The sequence below is a fragment of the Saimiri boliviensis genome, chromosome 19 (genome assembly GCF_048565385.1).
Source record: "Saimiri boliviensis isolate mSaiBol1 chromosome 19, mSaiBol1.pri, whole genome shotgun sequence".
Lineage (NCBI taxonomy): Eukaryota > Metazoa > Chordata > Mammalia > Primates > Cebidae > Saimiri > Saimiri boliviensis.
This window is the reverse complement of record NC_133467.1, coordinates 35,155,000-35,174,538: the sequence shown is the minus strand read 5'-3', so window position 1 is coordinate 35,174,538 and position 19,539 is coordinate 35,155,000. Positions and strand designations below refer to the sequence as shown.

At 47.5% G+C, this 19,539-nt stretch overlaps 2 protein-coding genes across 6 annotated transcripts; one reads left to right on the top strand and one right to left on the bottom strand.

The window, feature by feature from the left end:
* Nucleotides 1–700: 700 nt before the first annotated feature.
* Nucleotides 701–6,566, top strand: LOC120360195 (protein misato homolog 1). 5 transcript variants are annotated; one of them, XM_039460244.2, is made up of 14 exons: nucleotides 701–1,380; nucleotides 1,473–1,608; nucleotides 2,094–2,163; nucleotides 2,264–2,339; nucleotides 2,594–2,648; nucleotides 2,785–2,872; nucleotides 3,029–3,146; nucleotides 3,232–3,366; nucleotides 3,473–3,625; nucleotides 3,893–4,024; nucleotides 4,096–4,280; nucleotides 5,069–5,173; nucleotides 5,259–5,368; nucleotides 5,653–6,055. In XM_039460244.2, the coding sequence occupies exons 1-14, from the start codon at nucleotides 1,297–1,299 to the stop codon at nucleotides 5,853–5,855; spliced, it is 1,650 nt and encodes a 549-aa protein (XP_039316178.1). In that variant the 5' UTR covers nucleotides 701–1,296; the 3' UTR covers nucleotides 5,856–6,055. The 5 variants fall into 5 exon arrangements, with proteins under 5 accessions (XP_039316178.1, XP_039316181.1, XP_039316177.1 ...); XM_039460247.2 differs by having other exon boundaries at nucleotides 702–1,380; nucleotides 2,734–2,872; nucleotides 5,628–6,055; XM_039460243.2 differs by having other exon boundaries at nucleotides 703–1,380; nucleotides 2,734–2,872; nucleotides 5,656–6,566.
* LOC120360196 (GON-4-like protein) lies at nucleotides 5,452–8,376 on the bottom strand. The gene is made up of 2 exons (XM_039460249.2): nucleotides 7,440–8,376; nucleotides 5,452–6,469 (listed from the first exon to the last, which is right to left on the bottom strand). The coding sequence occupies exons 1-2, from the start codon at nucleotides 7,515–7,517 to the stop codon at nucleotides 6,320–6,322; spliced, it is 228 nt and encodes a 75-aa protein (XP_039316183.1). The 5' UTR covers nucleotides 7,518–8,376; the 3' UTR covers nucleotides 5,452–6,319.
* Nucleotides 8,377–19,539: the final 11,163 nt, after the last annotated feature.

Sequence of the window (19,539 nt, the reverse complement as noted above, 5' to 3'; positions counted from 1 at the left end):
GGGTCTCCCTCTGTCTCTGGCTGGAGTACAGTGGTGTGATTATGGCTCACCGCAGCCTTGAATTCCTAGGCTGAAGCTATCCTCCCACCTCAGCCTACAGTTAGCACTACAGATGTGGGCTGCCTACGTTTTTGAAAAATTCTTTTATAGAGAGGCTGGGTGGTGGGGGAAGAAGACTCTCACTACATTGTCCAGTCTAACCTCGAATTCTCGAAATGCTGGACTCAAGCAATCCCATTGCCCCAGCCTCAGCGAAACGTGGGAATACAGGCGTTAGCCTCAGTGCCAACCAGTATTTGTCTTATCTTTGTAAACATACACAAGAATGTTAATCATAGCACCTAACAGCCCCCAATTAGAAACAATCCCAAAAGCTATAATCAGCAGAATATATATATATATGTGTATATATATGTATATATATGTGTGTGTGTGTGTATATATATATATATATATATATATATTTTTTTTTTTTTTTTTTTTGTAAACAGAGTCTCACTCTGTCGCCAAGCTGGAGTGCAGTGGCGCGATCTCGGCTCACTGCAACCTCCGCCTCCTGGGTTCAAGCAATTCTCCTGCCTCAGCTTCCTGAGTAGCTGGGACCCAGGCACGCGCCACCATGCCCAGCTAATTTTTGTATTTTTTTAGTAGAGACGGGGTTTCACCATGTTGGCCAGGATAGGCCCGATCTCTTGACCTTGTGATCTGCCCGCCTCGGCCTCCCAAAGTGTTGGGATTACAGGCCAACGGATACATACTCTATTTCCAAAGGGGTTAGATACACAGAGATAAATACATTAATGATAGAGAGATGGTAACTAGGCCAGTCGACAGCGTATTAGTCGAAATCCGACTTGTGAAGGGATGAGGGGGCATGGGAAGCTTTAGGGGAGCTTGCGCTTTCCTGGCAAGGTTTTATTTTTGTTCCGGGAGCTATCAGCCAGCGGAGAGATCTGTGAGAAGGGATAAGACGCAGGAGAAGTAGCGGGCAGGGCCTCGGGGGGACCCACGTGAGCGGCGGAGACAGCGCCCAACCCGCTCCAGCCTGGAGCAGGAGCACCAGCGTGGCCCGTGGAGCCCGGCCCCTCACACGCAACCACGGAGAAACCAGACTGGGCGACACCCAGGAAAACGGAGGAAAGGATCGGCGAACCGCTCCTCCAATGGGAAAGGCTGTGTTTGCGGACCAATAGGGCGCCGAGAATGACACTCGTCCGCGCGCCGGCTTAGCCAATCGGCTAGAAGCAGCGAGCGCGGGCGGGGCTGGAGGGCCGCAGCCCCGTGGAGCCGCGCGGTATGGCGGGCGGGGCCCGGGAGGTGCTCACACTGCAGTTGGGACATTTTGCCGGTTTCGTGGGCGCGCACTGGTGGAACCAGCAGGTGAGGTCTGTCGCCAGCTGCCCCCGCGGAGCCCTTCGGGATCTACAGTCCCGACGTTCAGCCGGCCTGCCTCGTCCTCTCTGCCTCCCCAGGATGCTGCGCTGGGCGGAGCGACCGATGCTAAGCAGCCGCCGGGAGAGCTGTGCCCCGACGTCCTGTATCGTACGGGCCGGACGCTGCACGGCCAGGAGACCTACACGCCGCGACTCATCCTCATGGATCTGAAGGGTGAGGTGGTGGCAGGGTCAGCCGATGCCGCGTGTTTCCCTTCCGTGTGCCGAGTCCCTGCCCTGCCGTTCGCTTCAAGACGCTCCCACCTTCCTGAGTTCAAGGACCAGAGATGAAGAGCTGAGCGCAGTGTGCCAGCACCCGAGGGGCGCAGGACGTTAAAACTTACTCTGCTCCAGAGCCATCTCGGGAACACGCTGCTAGGCCTTGGAGACGGCGAGGACTTGAACTGCAGCACTCCTGTCGGACCGCTGAATGTAGTTTTTGACCCCGGTCCCATAGCTAATGACTAAGCTGGGAACGGAAATACAGAATCTAGATTATCCTATGCCTAGGTTCCCCCCCACCCCCAACTGGTGTATATCCCAGAAAGCTTGGAAGAGCCAAGTGCTGGAGAGCTGGTGACAGCAGGTGATCAGGAAGTTTAGCTAGAGGGGTAGGGTGCCCCAGGCTTTGACCTAACATTGTCTGTTATTTCTGTACAGGTAGTTTGAGCTCCCTAAAAGAGGAAGGTGGACTCTACAAGGACAAACAGCTGGACGCTGCAATAGCATGGTGTGTAATTGATGAGAGGGGTGGGGAACGTGTGTGTATGTAGAACGCTGGAGAACTCATCAGAATGCAGTTTCTTTGATCAATCTCCAATCTCTTTCAGGCAGGGGAAGCTCACCACACACAAAGAGGAACTCTACCCCAAGAACCCTTATCTCCAGGACTTTCTGAGTGCAGAGGTGAGGGCCACTGCCCTGAACTTTTTAACCCAGTGCTACAACCCGAGGGCCTCCATAGGGGCAGGTAAAAGAGGATTTTAATCACCTTAAATGACTTAAAATGATATTTTTGGAAAAAGCACATCTTTTCCTAAGGACCGCGACTCCATGAACAGAAAGGAGGTTGTGTGATGTGGTCAACCAACTCGAGGATAAATCAACCTTTTCCTCTAAACTGCCTGGAACTAAATGAGGATTTTTCTCACCCCTCCCAGGGTGTGCTGAGTAGTGATGGTGTTTGGAGGGTCAAATCCATTCCCAACGACAAAGGTGAGACTTCCCCAGATACTGGTGGATGGGGGTCTGGGTGGAGCAGAAATGTGGAGAAAGGTACGTTTCCTCTACTTGTCTTCAGGTCCCCCACAGCTCACCACGTCTACCACTCCAAAACCACTTATCCCTACAGAGGGCAGCATCAGAGTCTGGTCAGACTTCCTCAGAGTCCATCTGCATCCCCGGAGCATCTGTATGATTCAGAAGTACAATCACGATGGGTATGGAGGCCCCAGAGGCTGTGAGGCAAGAAACGTGGGTCCTCACCAATGCTGGATGAGGCTCTTGAGGCCATCTTCCCTGCCCTTCCCCAGGACAAGAGGTTGAGGAGTTGAGAGGAAGAGATGCAAGTCTTGGGTCGTGTTTATTTGTGGCAGGGAAGCAGGTCGGCTGGAGGCTTTTGGCCAAGGGGAAAGTGTCCTAAAGGAACCCAAGTACCAGGAAGAGCTGGAGGACAGGCTGCACTTCTACGTGGAGGAATGTGACTACCTGCAGGTAGTGGTGTGGCCATGTGTGCCCCAGGGTGGAAGCTCTTCTCATCCTCCTCCCTAACTATCTTTCGTCACTCACCTCTGCCCAGGGCTTCCAGATCCTGTGTGACCTGCACGATGGCTTCTCTGGGGTGGGCGCTAAGGCTGCAGAGATGCTACAAGATGAATATTCAGGGCGGGGAATAATAACGTGGGGCCTGCTACCTGGTCCCTGCCATCGTGGGGTGAGTGGAACTTGGAGGAGTAAGCAGTCACACGGTGGGGAGGGAGGGAGAAACGAGAATCCCAGTGGGAAAGTTGCTTAATGCAGACCGCTCTTGTCTTCCCCAGGAGGCCCAGAGAAACGTCTATCGTCTATTAAACACAGCTTTTGGTCTCGTGCACCTGACTGCTCACAGCTCTCTCGTCTGCCCCTTGTCCCTGGATGGGAGCCTGGGCCTGCGACCCGAGCCACCTGTCAAGTTCCCTTACCTGCATTATGATGTAAGGCTCGGTGCTCTTGTTCTGACTGCAGCTGGCTGTGGGGCCTCCTCATAGTCCCAAGTCAGCCACTGTCTGTAAGTGGCTGTCCCTGAGGCCTGAGCTTGAACTCAGCTGTGATGTGGCCACTCAGGTCACAGTGTCCTATGCCTGTCCAGCCTGGGGCCAAACGTATCCCTGCTTCATGCCCTGGATCTCTCTGCCGTTAATACTCTGCCTCCACACTCTTCCAGGCCCGAGGCCAAGTGCCCCCCTGGTGTCTTCTTACAGGCCACTCTGCCCTTCCACCACAGTGCCATCCTGGCTACAGCCCTGGACACACTCACTGCTCCTTATCGCCTGTGCGCCTCCCCAGTTTCCATGGTTCAGCTGGCTGACATGCTGAGCTTCTGTGGGAAAAAGGTACGACGCTTTGTGAGGGGCTGGCCCAGTGCTCAGGAAGTCCTGTAACCTGTTCTCTTCCTTATCTTTAGGTGGTGACAGCAGGAGCAACCATCCCTTTCCCCTTGGCTCCAGGCCAGTCCCTTCCTGATTCCCTGATGCAGCTTCGAGGAGCCACCCCATGGACCCCGCTGTCTGCATGTGGTGACCCTTCTGGAACACGTTGCTTTGCCCAGTCAGTGGTGCTGAGGGGTATAGGCAGAGCCTGCCACACAAGGTGAGACCTGTTGGTCCTTAGGGCCCGTGTCAATTTTCGTTTTATGTCCTTTTCTCCTTGGTTTCTCTGGGCCATTCTAATACTGTTCCCTCCCCACCCCTTACAAAAGGAAAAAAGTCTCTGAACATTTTGATCGAGCTGATGGCCTGAGAACATAAGAATCCATTTTTCTGAGACGGAGTCTTACTCTGTAGCCTCGGCTGGAGTGTACTCCAATCTCAGCTCCCTGCAACCTCCGCCTCTCGGGTCCTGGTTCAAGCAATTCTCCTGCCTCAGCCTCCGGAGTAGCTAGTATCACAGGCATGCACCAGGATGCCCAGCTAATATTTGTATTTTTAGTAGAGTCTTGAACTCCTGACCTCATCCGCCCACCTTGGCCTCCCAAAGTGCTGGGATTACAGAAGAACATAAGAATTCTTTGTTTTTAGGCCGGGCGTGGTGGCTCAAGCCTGTAATCCCAGCACTTTGGGAGGTCGAGGCGAGTGAATCATGAGGTCAAGAGATTGAGACCATCCTGGTCAACATGGTGAAACCCCGTCTCTACTAAAAATACAAAAAATTAGCTGGGCCTGTTGGCGCTTGCCTGTAATCCCAGCTACTCGGGAGGCTGAGGCAGGAGAATTGCTTGAACCCAGGAGGCGGAGGTTGCGGTGAGCCGAGATCACGCCATTGCACTCCAGCCTGGGTAACAAGAGCGAAACTCCATCACAAAAAAAAAAAAAAAAGAATTCTTTGTTTTTTATTCATGCTGCTATAGTCTAACGGTGGTTTGGGCTTTGTTCTGGCAGTCAGCTTACCCCAGGGACTCCTCCACCCTCCTCCCTGCACGCGTGTACCACTGGGGAAGAAGTGCTGGCCCAGTATTTACAGCAGCAGCAGCCTAGAGCCATGAGGTCAGTGTGACAGTTCGCTCCTGCCCTTCTTGCCAACCTCAGCCCTCCCTTGACTTCACTTAACGGCTGTTCTCTGCCCCCCCAGTTCTTCCCATCTGCTGCTGACTCCCTGCAGGGTGGTTCCTCCTTACCCCCACCTCTTCTCAAGCTGCAGTCCACAGGGTTTGGTTCTGGATGGTTCCCTGAAGGGAGCAGGTATGTGTGAGATGAAGAAAACATTTCAAGTATGGGAGAGTTTTTACCATCTCCTTCCCTGGATTAAAAGTGCTTCAGGAGGCCACAGTTAACCATTCCTTTATTCACCCTATGGCTCCCAAGAAGTGTTCCTCCTCTGGAGTACTGGTGTACTAAGGGGGGCAGTACACAAAATTTACTGAGTTTACAATCAAGACTGCCAAGGGTGGACTTCCTTATCAGTTTGACAGAGCCCTGGGGTAGAATAATCCACCTACAGGTCTGGCTTCTCTCTCCCTCCACAGCAGTGGAGAGCATCCCAGTGTTTGGGGCACTGTGTTCCTCTTCGTCCCTGCACCGGACTCTGGAAGCCTTGGCCGGAGACCTCACCAAACTCGATGTGCGGCGCTGGGCCAGCTTCATGGATGCCGGAGTGGAGCACGATGACGTAGCAGAGCTGCTGCAGGAGCTGCGAAGCCTGGCCCAGTGCTACCGGGACGGTGACTGACAGCCTCGTGGACTCAAGTTCCCAGTGTTGGGGAGGCGCTAGCTGGCAGTAACAACTGCTGGATGCAGGTCTCTGTGCAGAGAAGCTGTGTGGCAAGACTAGCGACACCAACATACGCACTTACTACGTTTAGAAACCCTGTGATTAGACCACAGAACAATAAATATATGCCGTCAGAGCAAAAAAAGGTAGAGAAAGGACCTGAGCTCCACTCTCACTTGATGCTATTTACAGAGCACATCCCTAAGGTTTTCATAAAAGACCTTGAAGGATGCCCAGGATGGCACAGCCCCTGGGCCCGGCTCCAACCTCCAGCCTTTGTCCTCATCCTGGGCCCCTGCCGTCCAGCTTTGTAAACCGGGTGCAAGGGTTGTACAGGGAGAGTGCAGCTCCCCTCCTCGCTGGTGTCAGGGCGCCTGTTGGGTTTGGTCCTGTGTAGCTGATACCCAAGCATTCCCAGAGTCTCATTCATCCAGCTCCTCTTCAGATAGAAGGTCCCCATGGTCAGAGAGCTGGTCTGCATTGCTGGTACTGGTCGCATCATCCTCATCCTCAGAGCTGGCCTCACAGGCAGTGTGGAAGAGCTGCATGAGTTCTCGAAAACGGTGGGAAACCTGAGAAAGAAGGAGGGCTGTATTCACCGATCCTTAGAAACAGGTTAACATCCATGAAGCGCTTCAGTCTTATTTGGGAACTTTTTTATTTATTCCACACAGCAAGGTTGGGAGAGTGATGTCTTTATAGTAAGGACACTAAGAAGCTAAATGTTTTGCCCAAAGTCACACGCCTCCTAAAAACAAAACTAGAATGGAACTCAGGGCTTCTACCTCAAAATCCTGGCTGGGCGCATCACCTGAGGTCAGGAGTTCAAGACCAGCCTGGCCAACATGGTAAAACCCTGTCTCTACTAAAAAAAAATAAATTAGCCAGGCATGGTGGTGGGCAGCTGTATTCCCAGCTACTTTGGAGGCCGAGGCAAGAGATTCACTTGAATCCAGGAGGCAGAGGTTGCAGTAAGCTGAGATCACACCACTGCACTCCAGCCTGTGCAACAAGAGTGAAACTCTGTCTCAAAAAAAAAAAATCCTCGCCGGGCGCGGTGGCTCAAGCCTGTAATCCCAGCACTTTGGGAGGCCGAGGCGGGTGGATCACAAGGTCAAGAGATCAAGACCATCCTGGCCAACATGGTGAAACCCTGTCTCTACTAAAAATACAAAAAATTAGCTGGGCATGGTGGTGCGTGCCTGTAATCCCAGCTACTCAGGAGGCTGAGGCAGGAGAATTGCCTGAACCCAGGAGGCGGAGGTTGCAGTGAGCCGAGATTGCGCCATTGCACTCCAGCCTGGATAACAAGAGCGAAACTCCGTCTCAAAAAAAAAAAAAAAAAAAAAAAAAATCCTCAAAATCCAGTGTCCTTTCTCTTCTAGAACCACTACCAGCCTGATGAGTCGAGCCTTTCCTTAGATCAGACCTTTACAATAACCACTTAGTGTCCTGGCTCTGAAAACTCCTCCTTTGGTCTTTGTCTTAGTTGGCCACCTTGAACTCTTTTTGCCGGGCCTTCTCCCTCCACAGGCCACTTACCTCAGCAGGGGTCTTATTTCCCAGCTGCTGGGAGATGATGCTGAAGGTCTGTGGCTGTGCTCCTTGCTCCTGGCACATGGTGAGGATCACACGGTCAGCTTCCCTCCTGAGTTCAGGCAATCTGCCTGTCTCAGCCTCCCAAAGTGCTGGGATCACAGGTGTGAGCCACTGAGCCCAGCCTGTTTCAGTTTTCTATTAGTTTAGTCCATTCTGTTAACTATTGTTCTGGTTGATATTTACAAACATTTTAGCTTTTCATGAGTTCTGTAGTATTTCTGTTATCAGGGGCTTTGGGAGAAGTCTCTGAGGTATCAATTCCTGATGGAGATTCATGAACAGGGGACGTCCTGTCTCTTGTCTTCACCCTAGCTCTGCTTGAGAGCAGCCATCTCTCTTGAGTCTCTGGTTTCCCGGACACATGTCTTCTCCCTGCATCTCTGGTCTTTGAGGAAACAGGATTCAGGAAGGAAGCGGGGGTTTCCACGGTACCAGGCAATTTCTCAGTTTCGGATGCATCCCAGACCAGCATCAAAGCCTCTGACTCACCCACGGCCTTTTGGCCCTCTCTCTCTTTCTGAAGTCTGGGGGATGCCTTGGCGCAGGGGAGAACCTCAGGCCCAACCTGGTTTCTCTTAACAGTGTATAGTACAGCTCCAGTTTTGGGGGGAAACTGAGGAGTCTCTGGTGAATGAGGTGGTGGGCCATCCAGGAGCCGCTCTGTAAGAGTCACTTCTCGAGGGGACGGCAAAGTGCCCCCCACTGCCAATCCTGCTTAGGAGGAAAATAAGGATCTCAGGGTACTGTCAGGATCGAGATGCACCTAAGCATGAGAAATTACAATAGGGTCACTGTGGCCAGGTACTGTGCGAACATTCCGCTACAAGAGGGCTGGCATGGTGGCTCACACCTATAATGCCCGCACATTGGGAAGCCAGGTGGTGGGATTACTTGTTGCCAGCAATTTGAGACTAGCCTGGGTTCAAGCAATTCTCCTGCCTCAGCCCTCTGAGTAGCTGGGATTATAGGCATGCACCACCACGCCCAGCTAATTTTTGTACTTTTTAGTAGAGACGGGGCTTCACCATGTTGGCCAGGATGGTTTCGATCTCTTGACCTCGAGATCCATCTGCCTCAGCCTCCCAAAGCCTGCTAAGTTTTTGTATTTTTAGTAGAGACAGGGTTTCACCATGTTGCCCAGGCTGGTCTCCAACTCCTGAGTTCAGGCAATCTGCCTGTCTCAGCCTCCCAAAGTGCTGGGATCACAGGTGTGAGCCACTGAGCCCAGCCTGTTTCAGTTTTCTATTAGTTTAGTCCATTCTGTTAACTATTGTTCTGGTTGATATTTACAAACATTTTAGCTTTTCATGAGTTCTGTAGTATTTCTGTTATCAGAAGCCTGCATTTGAGAGCACCTCTTAAAGTCCTACAACTGATTGCAAACCATTTTTTGAAGAGGATTAAAACAAGACAAAAACCATCTGTAAATGACAAAACGTCCAGGTGGTTACAGTCAAGAACATGACTGAGCAGCTGGGTGTGGTGGCTCACGCCTGTATTCCCAGCACTTTGGGAGGCTAAGGCAAGTGGATCACCTGAGGTCAGGAATTCAAGACCTCAATATGGCAAAACCTCATCTCTACGAAAAATACAAAATTAGCTGGGTGTGGTGGCAAGCACCTGTAATCCCAGTCACTCCAAAGGCTGAGGTGGGAGAATCGCTTGAACCTGGGAGGTGGAGGCTGTAGTGAGCTGAGATCGTACCACTGCACACCAATCAGTCTGGACAGCAGAGTGAGGCTACATCTGAAAAAAAAAAAAAAAAAAAAAAAAAATGGCCAGGAGTGGTGGCTCACACCTGTAATCTCAACACTTTGGAAGGCCAAGGTGGGCGGGTCACCTGAGGTCAAGAGTTCAAGAGTTTGAGACCAGCCTGGCCAACATGGTGAAACGCCATCTCTACTAAAAACACAAAAATTATCTAGGCATGGTAGTGGGTGCCTGTAATCCCAGCTACTCAGGAGGCTGAGGTAAAAGAATTGCTTGAACCTGGGAGGCAGAGGTTGCAGAGAGCTGAAATCCAGCCACTACACTTCAGCCTAGGCAACAAAAGTGAAACTCTGACTCAAAAAGAAAAAGAACATGGTTAACAATGAAATTTGATTATCGCTGTGGTCTATAATAGTTTAACATAATTAATTATGATTGATAGGGTATATTCAGACACTAGGAGTTCACACATCTCATATGATTTTGGAAAATATATTAATATTACTGAAATATAACCTGAACAAGATTAAACATAATCGTTGCAATTCCACATACCTAAATATATCAGATAATCCTGTTCATCTGTCTTCCCATGCTCCAGGGGCCCTCTGTAGGATTCAAAAGTAAGGGTTAGGAAAGACCATCTTAAAACTGAAATTTGATTTTTTTTTTTTTTTTTTTTTTTGAGACGGAGTTTCGCTCTTGTTAACCCAGGCTGGAGTGCAATGGCACGATCTCGGCTCACCGCAACCTCCGCCTCCTGGGTTCAGGCAATTCTCCTGCCTCAGCCTCCTGAGTAGCTGGGATTACAGGCACACGCCACCATGCCCAGCTAATTTTTTGTATTTTTAGTAGAGACGGGGTTTCACCATGTTGACCAGGCTGGTCTCGATCTCTTGACCTCATGATCCACCCGCCTCGGCCTCCCAAAGTGCTGGGATTACAGGCTTGAGCCACCGCGCCCGGCCTGAAATTTGATTTTAGGAAGCCTGTTGAGTATGTTACAGGTTTAAAACGGTTGATATGAAATAGCATTTCAGATTACCATAAATCATTTGTTTTGCCAAAACGATGACTCTAGAATTTGAAAAAGCAAAACGCTTTTTAAAAAAATTTTGAGGCGGAGTTTTGCTCTTGCCCAGGCTGGAGTGCAATAGCATGATCCCCGTTCACCACAACCTCTGCCTCTCAGGTGCAAGTGATTCTCCTGTCTCAGTCTCCCAAGTAGCTGGGATTACAGGCATGTGCCACAACACCCAGCTAATTTTGTGTTTTTATTTTTATTTATTTTTATTTTTTTCGCCCTCTCAACCCAGCTTTTCCCGACTCTGGGAAGCACCAGGAAGAAAAGGCCAATTTTGTGTTTTTAGTAGAGCGGGGTTTGTCCATGTTGGTCAGGCTGGTCTCGAACTCCCGTCCTCAGGTGATCCACCTACCTCGGCCTCCCAAAGTTCTGGGATTACAGGTGTGAGCCACCACATCCCGCCAAGCAGAATCCTTTGATTCGCCTTTACTATTACGTGAAAATCCTGTTCAAGAGAGAAAGCCAAATTTTCCCCTTGCATAACTCTGCTATTAATGTTAACCCCAATTTTAATGAAACCCTATAGATTCTATTCAATCTTAATCAGTTTGACCATGAGGTGAGATTTTCACGAACCTCGCATAACCCTTTACAAATCTTGCTACAGAGATTAGCATTTTTTTTTTTTTTTTTGATACGGAGTTTCACTCTTGTTACCCAGGCTGGAGTGCAGTGGCGTGAACTCAGCTCACTGCAGCCTCCACCTCCTGGGTTCAAGCAATTCTCTGCCTCACCCTCTTGAACCGCTGGGATTACAGGCACCTGCCACCGTGGCCAGCTAATTTTTGTATTTTTAGTAGAAATAGGGTTTCACCATCTTGGCCAGGCTAGTCTTGAACTCCTGACCTCGTGATCCACCTGCCTTGGCCTCCTAAAGTGTTGGGATTACAGGCATGAGCCACTGCGCCTAGCCTAGACCACGTATTTACATCTTCAAGACATCTGCACTTTACCAATAAATTTTAAGGATGTTTTTATTTTTCAAAAATTAAAGTCACATGAACTGAAAGGTACCGAAGGCTTCATTTTCCCTTAAAAAAAAAATTTGATCCAGCTGGGCACGGCTCAATCTCCCAACGTGTTAGGATTACAGGTGTGAGCCATTTGATTCAAATCGCGCACACCTGTAATCCCAACAGTTTGGGAGGTCAAAGCAGGCAGATCAGGTCAGGAGATGGAGACCATCCTGGCTAACAAGGTGAAACTCTGTCTCTACTAAAAATAAAAGTTAAAAAAAATCAGCGTGGTGGCGTGTGCCTGTAGTCCCATCTACTCTGGAGGCTGAGGCAGGAGAATCACTCGAACCTGGGAGGCGGAGGTTGCAGTGAGTGGAGATCGCACCACTGCACTCCAGCCTGGGCGACAGAGCAAGACTCCGTCTCAAAACAAACAAACAAAAATTGATACAAGCACTTATCCTTCTTTAATTCAATTAATTAGAGTTCTGTTTTTTTGTTTTTTTGTTTTTTTTTTTGTTTTTGTTTTTGTTTTTTTTTTTTTGAGATGGAGTTTCGCTCTTGTTACCCAGGCTGGAGTGCAATGGCGCGATCTCGGCTCACCGCAACCTCCGCCTCCTGGGTTCAGGCAATTCTCCTGCCTCAGCCTCCTGAGTAGCTTGGATTACAGGCATTTGCCACCATGCCCAGCTACTTTTTTGTATTTTTAGTAGAGACGGGGTTTCACCATGTTGACCAGGATGGTCTCGATCTCTCGACCTTGTGATCCACCCGCCTCGGCCTCCCAAAGTGCTGGGATTACAGGCTTGAGCCACCGCGCCCGGCCTACAGTTCTGTTTTTTTTTTTTTTTTTTTTTCACAGCAACCTCCACCTCCTGGGTTCAGGCAATTCTCCTGCCTCAGCCTCCTGAGTAGCTGGGATTACAGGCACGTGCCACCATGCCCAGCTAATTTTTTTTGTATTTTTAGTAGAGACGGGGTTTCACCATGTTGACCAGGATGGTCTCGATCTCTTGACCTCGTGATCCACCCGCCTCAGCCTCCCAAAGTGCTGGGATTACAGGCTTGAGCCACCGCGCCCGGCTAGAGTTCTGTTTTAATAGACATCACACACATAACCCATATATGACTATACAGACAGAAGACAGAAGATCCAGCAGCTCAGGATGGAGCTATTTAGGAACAGGACTAGAAAAGGCATGTAGTTTTGGGGGTCTAATAAACACTCATAGTTGGAAGACAAAAACAGATTTTAAGAGGGATTCCAGGGGTTCCACGAGACAAACAGATTTTTTTCCAAAATGGGATTTCTGGAATCTAGTCTATTTTCCCAAGGAGTCCCAGACCACCAGAAGTCATCCTGGGGCCCTCCTTGCAGGCAGCGAGAGTGGCAAGACAGAGTGGGGAAAAGTAATTCAACTGACAGAGAACAAAAGCCTTTTCCAGAAAAACAAGATTTACGAAGGAGAAGACACAGGCCTTTTGAATAAACCTATAGCTTGAACACCCAGTTTCGATTAAGCTGAGTGCTCTTCATGAAAATCTGTTTTCATTAATCAAAACTTTACAGAGAATATAAACAGTGATTTTTTTTTTTTTTTTTTTTTTGAGAAAAAGAGTAATAAGAAAAAGAATAAAGAAGAGGAAGAAAGAGAAAGAGGAAGAGGGAGAGAGAATGGGGGTATTGCTTTGCTGCCCGGGCTAGAATGCAGTCTAAATATGGGTATGCCAATTGTTCTTAATAATGGAGACATGAAAGAAAATGAGGGAGGAGAGTAACAAACAAGGAGCCAACCAACATTTCGTTTAAACTTCTAAGTTGATATGATGTGGTACTGATAAGAGTGTATGTTTTGTGTAAAGTGGAGAGTTCTATAAATGTTAATTACGTTTACTTGTTCCAGATCTGAGTTCAAGTCCTGGATATCGTTATTAATTTTCTGTCTCATTGATCTGTCTAATATTAATGTTGAAGTCTCCCACTATTATTGTGTGGGAGTCTAAGTCTCTTTATAAGTCTTGTATGTCTGGGTATTCCTGTATTGGGTGCGTGTATATTTAGGACCTTTAACTCTTCTTGTTGTTGCATTGATTCCTTTATCATTATATAATGTCCTTCTTTGCTTCTTTTGATCTTTGTTGCTTTAAATACTATTTTATCAGAGGCAAAAATTGTAACTTCTGCTTTTTATTTATTTATTTTTGCTCTCTGGTTGGTTGGTAAGTCTCTCTCCATCCTTTGTTTTGAGTCTTTGTGTATCCTTGAATGTGAGATGGGTCTGGATGCAGCATACAGTTTTAGTTTTTTGTCCAAATTGCCTGTCTTTGAATTGAGGAATTTAGTCAATTTAAATTTAGAATTGATAATGATATATGTGAGTTTAATACTGTCATTTAATATTAGCTGGCTATTTTGCCCATTAGTTGATGTAAATTCTTCATTATATTGATGTTTTTTACTTTTTGGTATTTTTTAGAAAGGCTGATACTGTTTGTTCCTTTCTATGTGTAGTGGTTCTTTCAGAAGCTCTTATAAAGCAGGCCTGGTGGTGATGAATTCTCTGAGTGCTTGCTTGTTCACAAAAAACTTTATTTTTCCTTCACTTATGAAGCTTAGTTTGGCTGGATGTGAAATTCTTGGTTGAAAGTTCTTTTCTTTAAGAATGTTGAATATTGGTCCCCACTCTCTTCTGGCTTGTAGGGTTTCTGCTGAGAGATCTGCTGTGAGTCTGATAGGCTTCCCTTTGTGGGTAACCTGACCTTTCTCTCTGGCTGCCCTTAGTATTTTCTCCTTCATTTCAACCCTGGTGAATCTGACGATTATGTGCCTTGGAGTTGCTCTTCTTGAGGAATATCTTTGTGGTGTTCTCTGTATTACCTGGAGCTGAATAGTATCCTGCCTTACTAAGTTGGGAAAATTTTCCTGAATAATATCCTGAAGCATATTTTCCAGCTTGGATTCATTCTCTTCGTCACATTCAGGTACACCTATCAAGCGTAGATTAGGTCTTTTCACATAGTCCCATATTTCTTGGAGACTTTGCTCGTTCCTTTTTATCCTTTTTTCTCTAATCTTGTCTTCTTGTTTTATTTCATTGAGTTGGTCTTCGACCTCTGATATCCTTTCTTCTGCTTGATCAATTCGGCTGTTAAAACTTGTGCATACTTCACGTAGTTCTCGTATTGTGTTTTTCAGTTCCATCAATTCACTTATTTTCCTCTCTAAATTTTGTATTCTTGTTGACATTTCGTCAAACCTTTTTTCAAAGTTCTTAGTTTCTTTAGATTGTGTTAGAACAAGTTCTTTTAATTCACAGGAGTTTCTTATTATCCACGTTTTGAAGCCTGCTTCTGTAATTGGAACACACTCGTTCTCCATCAAGCCTTGTTGCGTTGCTGATGAGGAACTGGGATCCCCTGGTGAGGGAGAGGTGTTCTGATCTTGGGTATTCTCAGCCTTTTTTGGCTGTTTTCTTCCCTTCGTTGTAGATTTATCCATCTGTGGTCTTTATAATTACCGTCTTTGTAATTGAGTTTCTGAGTGGACGTCCAACTTATTCTCAGCGCCAAAATCTGAGCAACCCACTGCGCCGACCAAATCAGCGGCGTTAAGATGGATGGTGCCTTTCTGACTCTGCACCAAGAACCGACGCTCCGAGGCGCCGGCAAAACCGCCTCGCCGGTCACAAGAGTCGCGCTGGCGACCCGTGGGGTTCCTCCGCTGGGAATCTCCTGGTGCGTGAGCGACAAGAATTCATGTGAAGGTATGGCGTCTCTCGTTCTTTGCGCTTTCACTGGGAGCTACAATCCCGAGCTGCTAGTGATCAGCCATCTTGGATCTCTCTCTCCCTAAACAGTGATTCTTATCGTTTCTTTTACTGATTTGTACCACTACCTGTTTACAATCATGTTCAGATCATCCAGTTTCCTCTGGGAGAAAGTGGCTGGGTTCAGGCAAGGACAGGTTTTCAGCCGGACTGCAGATTCCTCTAGCAGCAAAGCCTGATTTTTGAGGAGGCAATATTCTGTTAGCCAGAGACTTCCCTTAGAGGACAGCAGTCCTGCTGTACTGTGTGGGGTGCAAACAGTTAAGTTATTCCCCATGGCTAACCCAGTGGCCTCTGGCACCAGCAAAGCCACTGCTGCAACTGCTTGGAGGCAGGTGGCCATCCTTTAGCCACCAGGCTAAGTTCCTTGCTCAGGTAACCCACTGGCTGTTGTGCTGAGCTGTACCTTGAGCCTTAGTTAAAACTTCCAGAGCCATTTCCTTCCTTTGTGGTATATAGAAGTTAAGTGCCCTCCCTCTGGGAAGACTGAGGGATGATGCTTTAAGTAAAACTTGCTTTAACTGCTTAAAGGCTTTTGAGTTTTAGGTTCCCAAGTTAGGGAGTGAAGTTTTAGCTGCTTGAGTTTCTTTAGTGAGGTGGTATAAAGGGCAAGCTATTTCACCATACCCAGCTACCCACAGTCTGCAAAATCCACTAATGCCTAAGAAAATGCCCTTACCGTTCAAGGAAATGGGCTTAATCCCTTCCTTACCTGGTGCTCTGGTACCTTCTGATAATACCAGACCCAGGTACTCTACTGAAATTTGAAAGAGCTGAGCTTTAGATTTCGAGACCCTATATTCTCCCTTTCAGCTATGAAATTCAGGAGAGCCTTAGTACCTTCCTGAGACCTCCTTGGTTGGGGCACAGAGAAGAGTGTCTTTACATACTACAAAGTTTCAACTTGAGGGTGAGAAAAACTAGAAAGATCTCTGGTCAGGGCCTGTTTCAGCAACTTGCTTCTGCTATCAGGGGCTGCCTGAGTAATGAACCTTTTCTTTTCTTTTCTTTTCTTTTCTTTTTTTTTTGACAGCATATCACTCTGTCACCCAGTCTGGAGTGCAGGGGTGTGATCTTGGCTTACTGCAACCTTTGCCTCTTGGGTTTGAGCGATTCTCCTGCCTCCGCCTCCTGAGTAGGTGGGACTTCAGGTGCCCACCACCACGCCCAGCTAATTTTTTGTATTTTTTAGTAGGGACGGGGTTTCACCATGTTAGCCAGGTTGGTCTTGATATCCTGACTTTATGATCTGCCCACCTCGGCCTCCCAAAGTGCTGGGATTACAAGCTTGAGCCACCTTGCCCGGCCAAACCTGTTCTTTATTGAATTGGGAAACAGGGAGTTGTGTTTCACTAAAGCTTCTTTCAGCCTTTCCAAAAAGGCTTAGGGATTTTCATTTAGTTTCTGATTCAACAAAGACAGTTTAAAGTAATTAAGAGTTTTGATTCTGGTTATTTGCAAGCTTTTAATATGCACATCAGAAAGTGTTTTCTTTTCCACTCATCTATGGGATCACCAGGGCTCCAATTAGGGTTTTCAAGGGGCATAGTTTCTCTTCCTATTGAAAATGGGGATTCTATCTCTTTTTTACCCTCTTTCGCCTTTTGACTGGGTTGTTCTTTTGACTGGCTGTAGGAGACATGCTGTTCATCTCGGAATATCTCTGCTGGCTGTAGGGAGCTGCCTGTTTCTCTGCAACAGTTAGGATTTGGCTTAAAAGTAGCAAAGCATCTCTCCATGTAAGATCAAGCACTTGGGTTAGATTTTAGAAAGCCTCTATATATCTATCAGGGTCATCGGATAACTCGCCTAGGCTACCTTTATTTGTCTAAGGTCCTGCAATGATAAGGGAACTTGAACTCTAGTAGCACCATGTCCATTCGGCATTTCTTGCAAAGGGAATGGTGACCTTGGCAGCTTTTTGGATAGCATAGCTGGAGGGGCTGATTATATGGCTATTGGGGGCCCCGGATAAGGGAGGCAGATAGGGCACAGAGTTGCATTTGAGGGTTCCCCAAGGGTTTGCCTCTCTGACTTTGGGGAATTATATTCTGTGGGCCTGCCATATATGGCTTCCAAGAGGGAAGCGTTAATTTTACAACATTGACCAAGTTCTGGGTTGTCTCACAGGGCAAAAAAAGATCTAGTTGTGAGATGGTTTTACAATTAATGTTTCCCTAAGGAGGCCAGGCCTCCTGTCTGTAAGATAGCCACACCCTTGTCAATAGAATATAAGCCTTTTTTTTTTTTTTTTTTTTTGAGACGGAGTTTTGCTCTTGTTACCCAGGCTGGAGTGCAATGGCGCGATCTCAGCTCACTGCAACCTCCGCCTCCTGGGTTCAGGCAATTCTCCTGCCTCAGCCTCCTGAGTAGCTGGGATTACAGGCACGCGCCACCACGCCCGGCTAATTTTTTGTATTTTTAGTAGAGACGGAGTTTCACCATGTTGACCAGGATGGTCTCGATCTCTCGACCTTGTGATCCACCCGCCTCGGCCTCCCAAAGTGCTGGGATTACAGGCGTGAGCCACCGCGCCCGGCCTGAATATAAGCCATTTTTTCTTGAGAGTCTCATGGTCAAAGGAGTTCCAGTGTTTCAGAGTGCGCTTGAGGAGACTGTGGACTGCAGATGGTTTGCCACCCATCTAGAAAGAGAAGGGAGACAAGGCTTCCCTCAGTCCCTTTCCTGCTTTCGATGTGAGCCAGGGTGGAGGGAAAGAGAGAAAGGGGGTCCCCCTTCTCCTCTTTCCTCTGCCTCCTCTGGGTCCCAGCTATCATTACAGATGCCACCCATGGATGCAAGCATGACCTTCACCCATGCATCCAGAGGAGCTAGTCAGTACTAATGTGGTGCATAAAGCCCTAGATTTCCGCCCTGTTGGTTTCCTAGACCAACTCAGCCCAAAAGGTTCCCGAAGTACCCCAGAGTCTGTTTAATGGAGAATGTGTCCTACGTAACACTACCTCTGACTTCCCTTGCAATGCCCCAGAGAAACATCAGAGTCTCAGAGAATGCAGCAGATTGACTTCCAAACATAAAGTCCCGTTTTGTTTAAATTCCATCCCAATGTTCTTGGATGCAGAACAGGGGCCTCAAAAGAATGTAAAGATTGAATGGCTGTCCTTCCTTTGAGGGGCTGATATTGAGGTTAAAATCTGTCTTGCCAGGATGGCTTCCTCCCAGGCACTGGGAGTGGAATTTTCCTGTCTACAAATAGCGCATGAGGCCTGATCACTGATAACGGGACATAAGAGGGAAAATAACTGAGGAACTGTAAGTTTTGTAGAGTTAGCAAGGCTCCCCACCAAAAAAAAAAAAAAAAAAAAAAAAAGCCCATTCCACTATGTGGCGCTGTAGTCTCTAAATTCTCAGAAAATGTTAGAAAGAGAGCCTTGGGGTTTAATAGGCTGTCCCCACAGTACGCCTCTCAGCAGAAGAAAAATAACTTGTCTCATAGAATGGCGGTCTAGTCCTCCTGGACAGTGCTGGCTTCTCACATGGGCAAAGAAACAGCCTAGGCCAGGTGCGGTGGCTCACGCCTGTAATCCCAGCACTTTGGGAGGCCGAGGTGGGTGGATCACGAGGTCAAGAGATCGAGACCATCCTGGTCAACATGGTGAAACCCTGTCTCTACTAAAAATACAAAAAATTAGCTGGGCATGGTGGTGCGTGCCTGTAATCCCAGCTACTCAGGAGGCTGAGGCAGGAGAATTGCCTGAACCCAGGAGGCGGAGGTTGTGGTGAGCCGAGATCGCGCCATTGCACTCTAGCCTGGGAAACAAGAGCGAAACTCCGTCTCAAAAAAAAAAAAAAAAAAAAAAAGTCTTACCCCGACTTCTTTATGAAAACTTTATCAAGGGTTTATTTCAATCCTATAAGCCTATGATTCAACCCAGTCCTTTCCAGAGAAGAAGTTCTTACATAAGCCAATTCATGTATTTCTGTCCTGATAGAAACCATCAAAAGAGCCACTGGAAATCATTTGTTAAACTGAATGCAAAAGAAGAATGTCTGGGTTCAGACAATCAATTTCTTATCAAAATGATTTAAGGTTATTTGGCTTCATTGAAAATTGAAAAACATCTTCTCAGGGTTCCCAGAGGAAACTTTCACATTTATGGCAGTTTATCAACATTGTATCAGGAATGCTGATATACTCCCAGTAGTGTTGATGATCACTACAAATCACAAAAGTTTTTTCCAAGCTCAGATTTAGTACAGTTTTCTATCTCATTATCTTTTATTTCTAATATTTCAAACATTTAAATCCATGTTTATTTTACTTTTTGTATATTATTTTTAGTGAAATATGATTTTGTTTTTGTTTAAATTTCAGCTTTATTTTACATACCTGGGGCACATGTGGAGGATTGTTACATGAGTTTATTGGACGAACGTACCAGTGGGTGTAGTACCCAATAGCTAGCGTGTCACCCCACTTCCTGTCCCTCCCTCTCCTCCTCCTG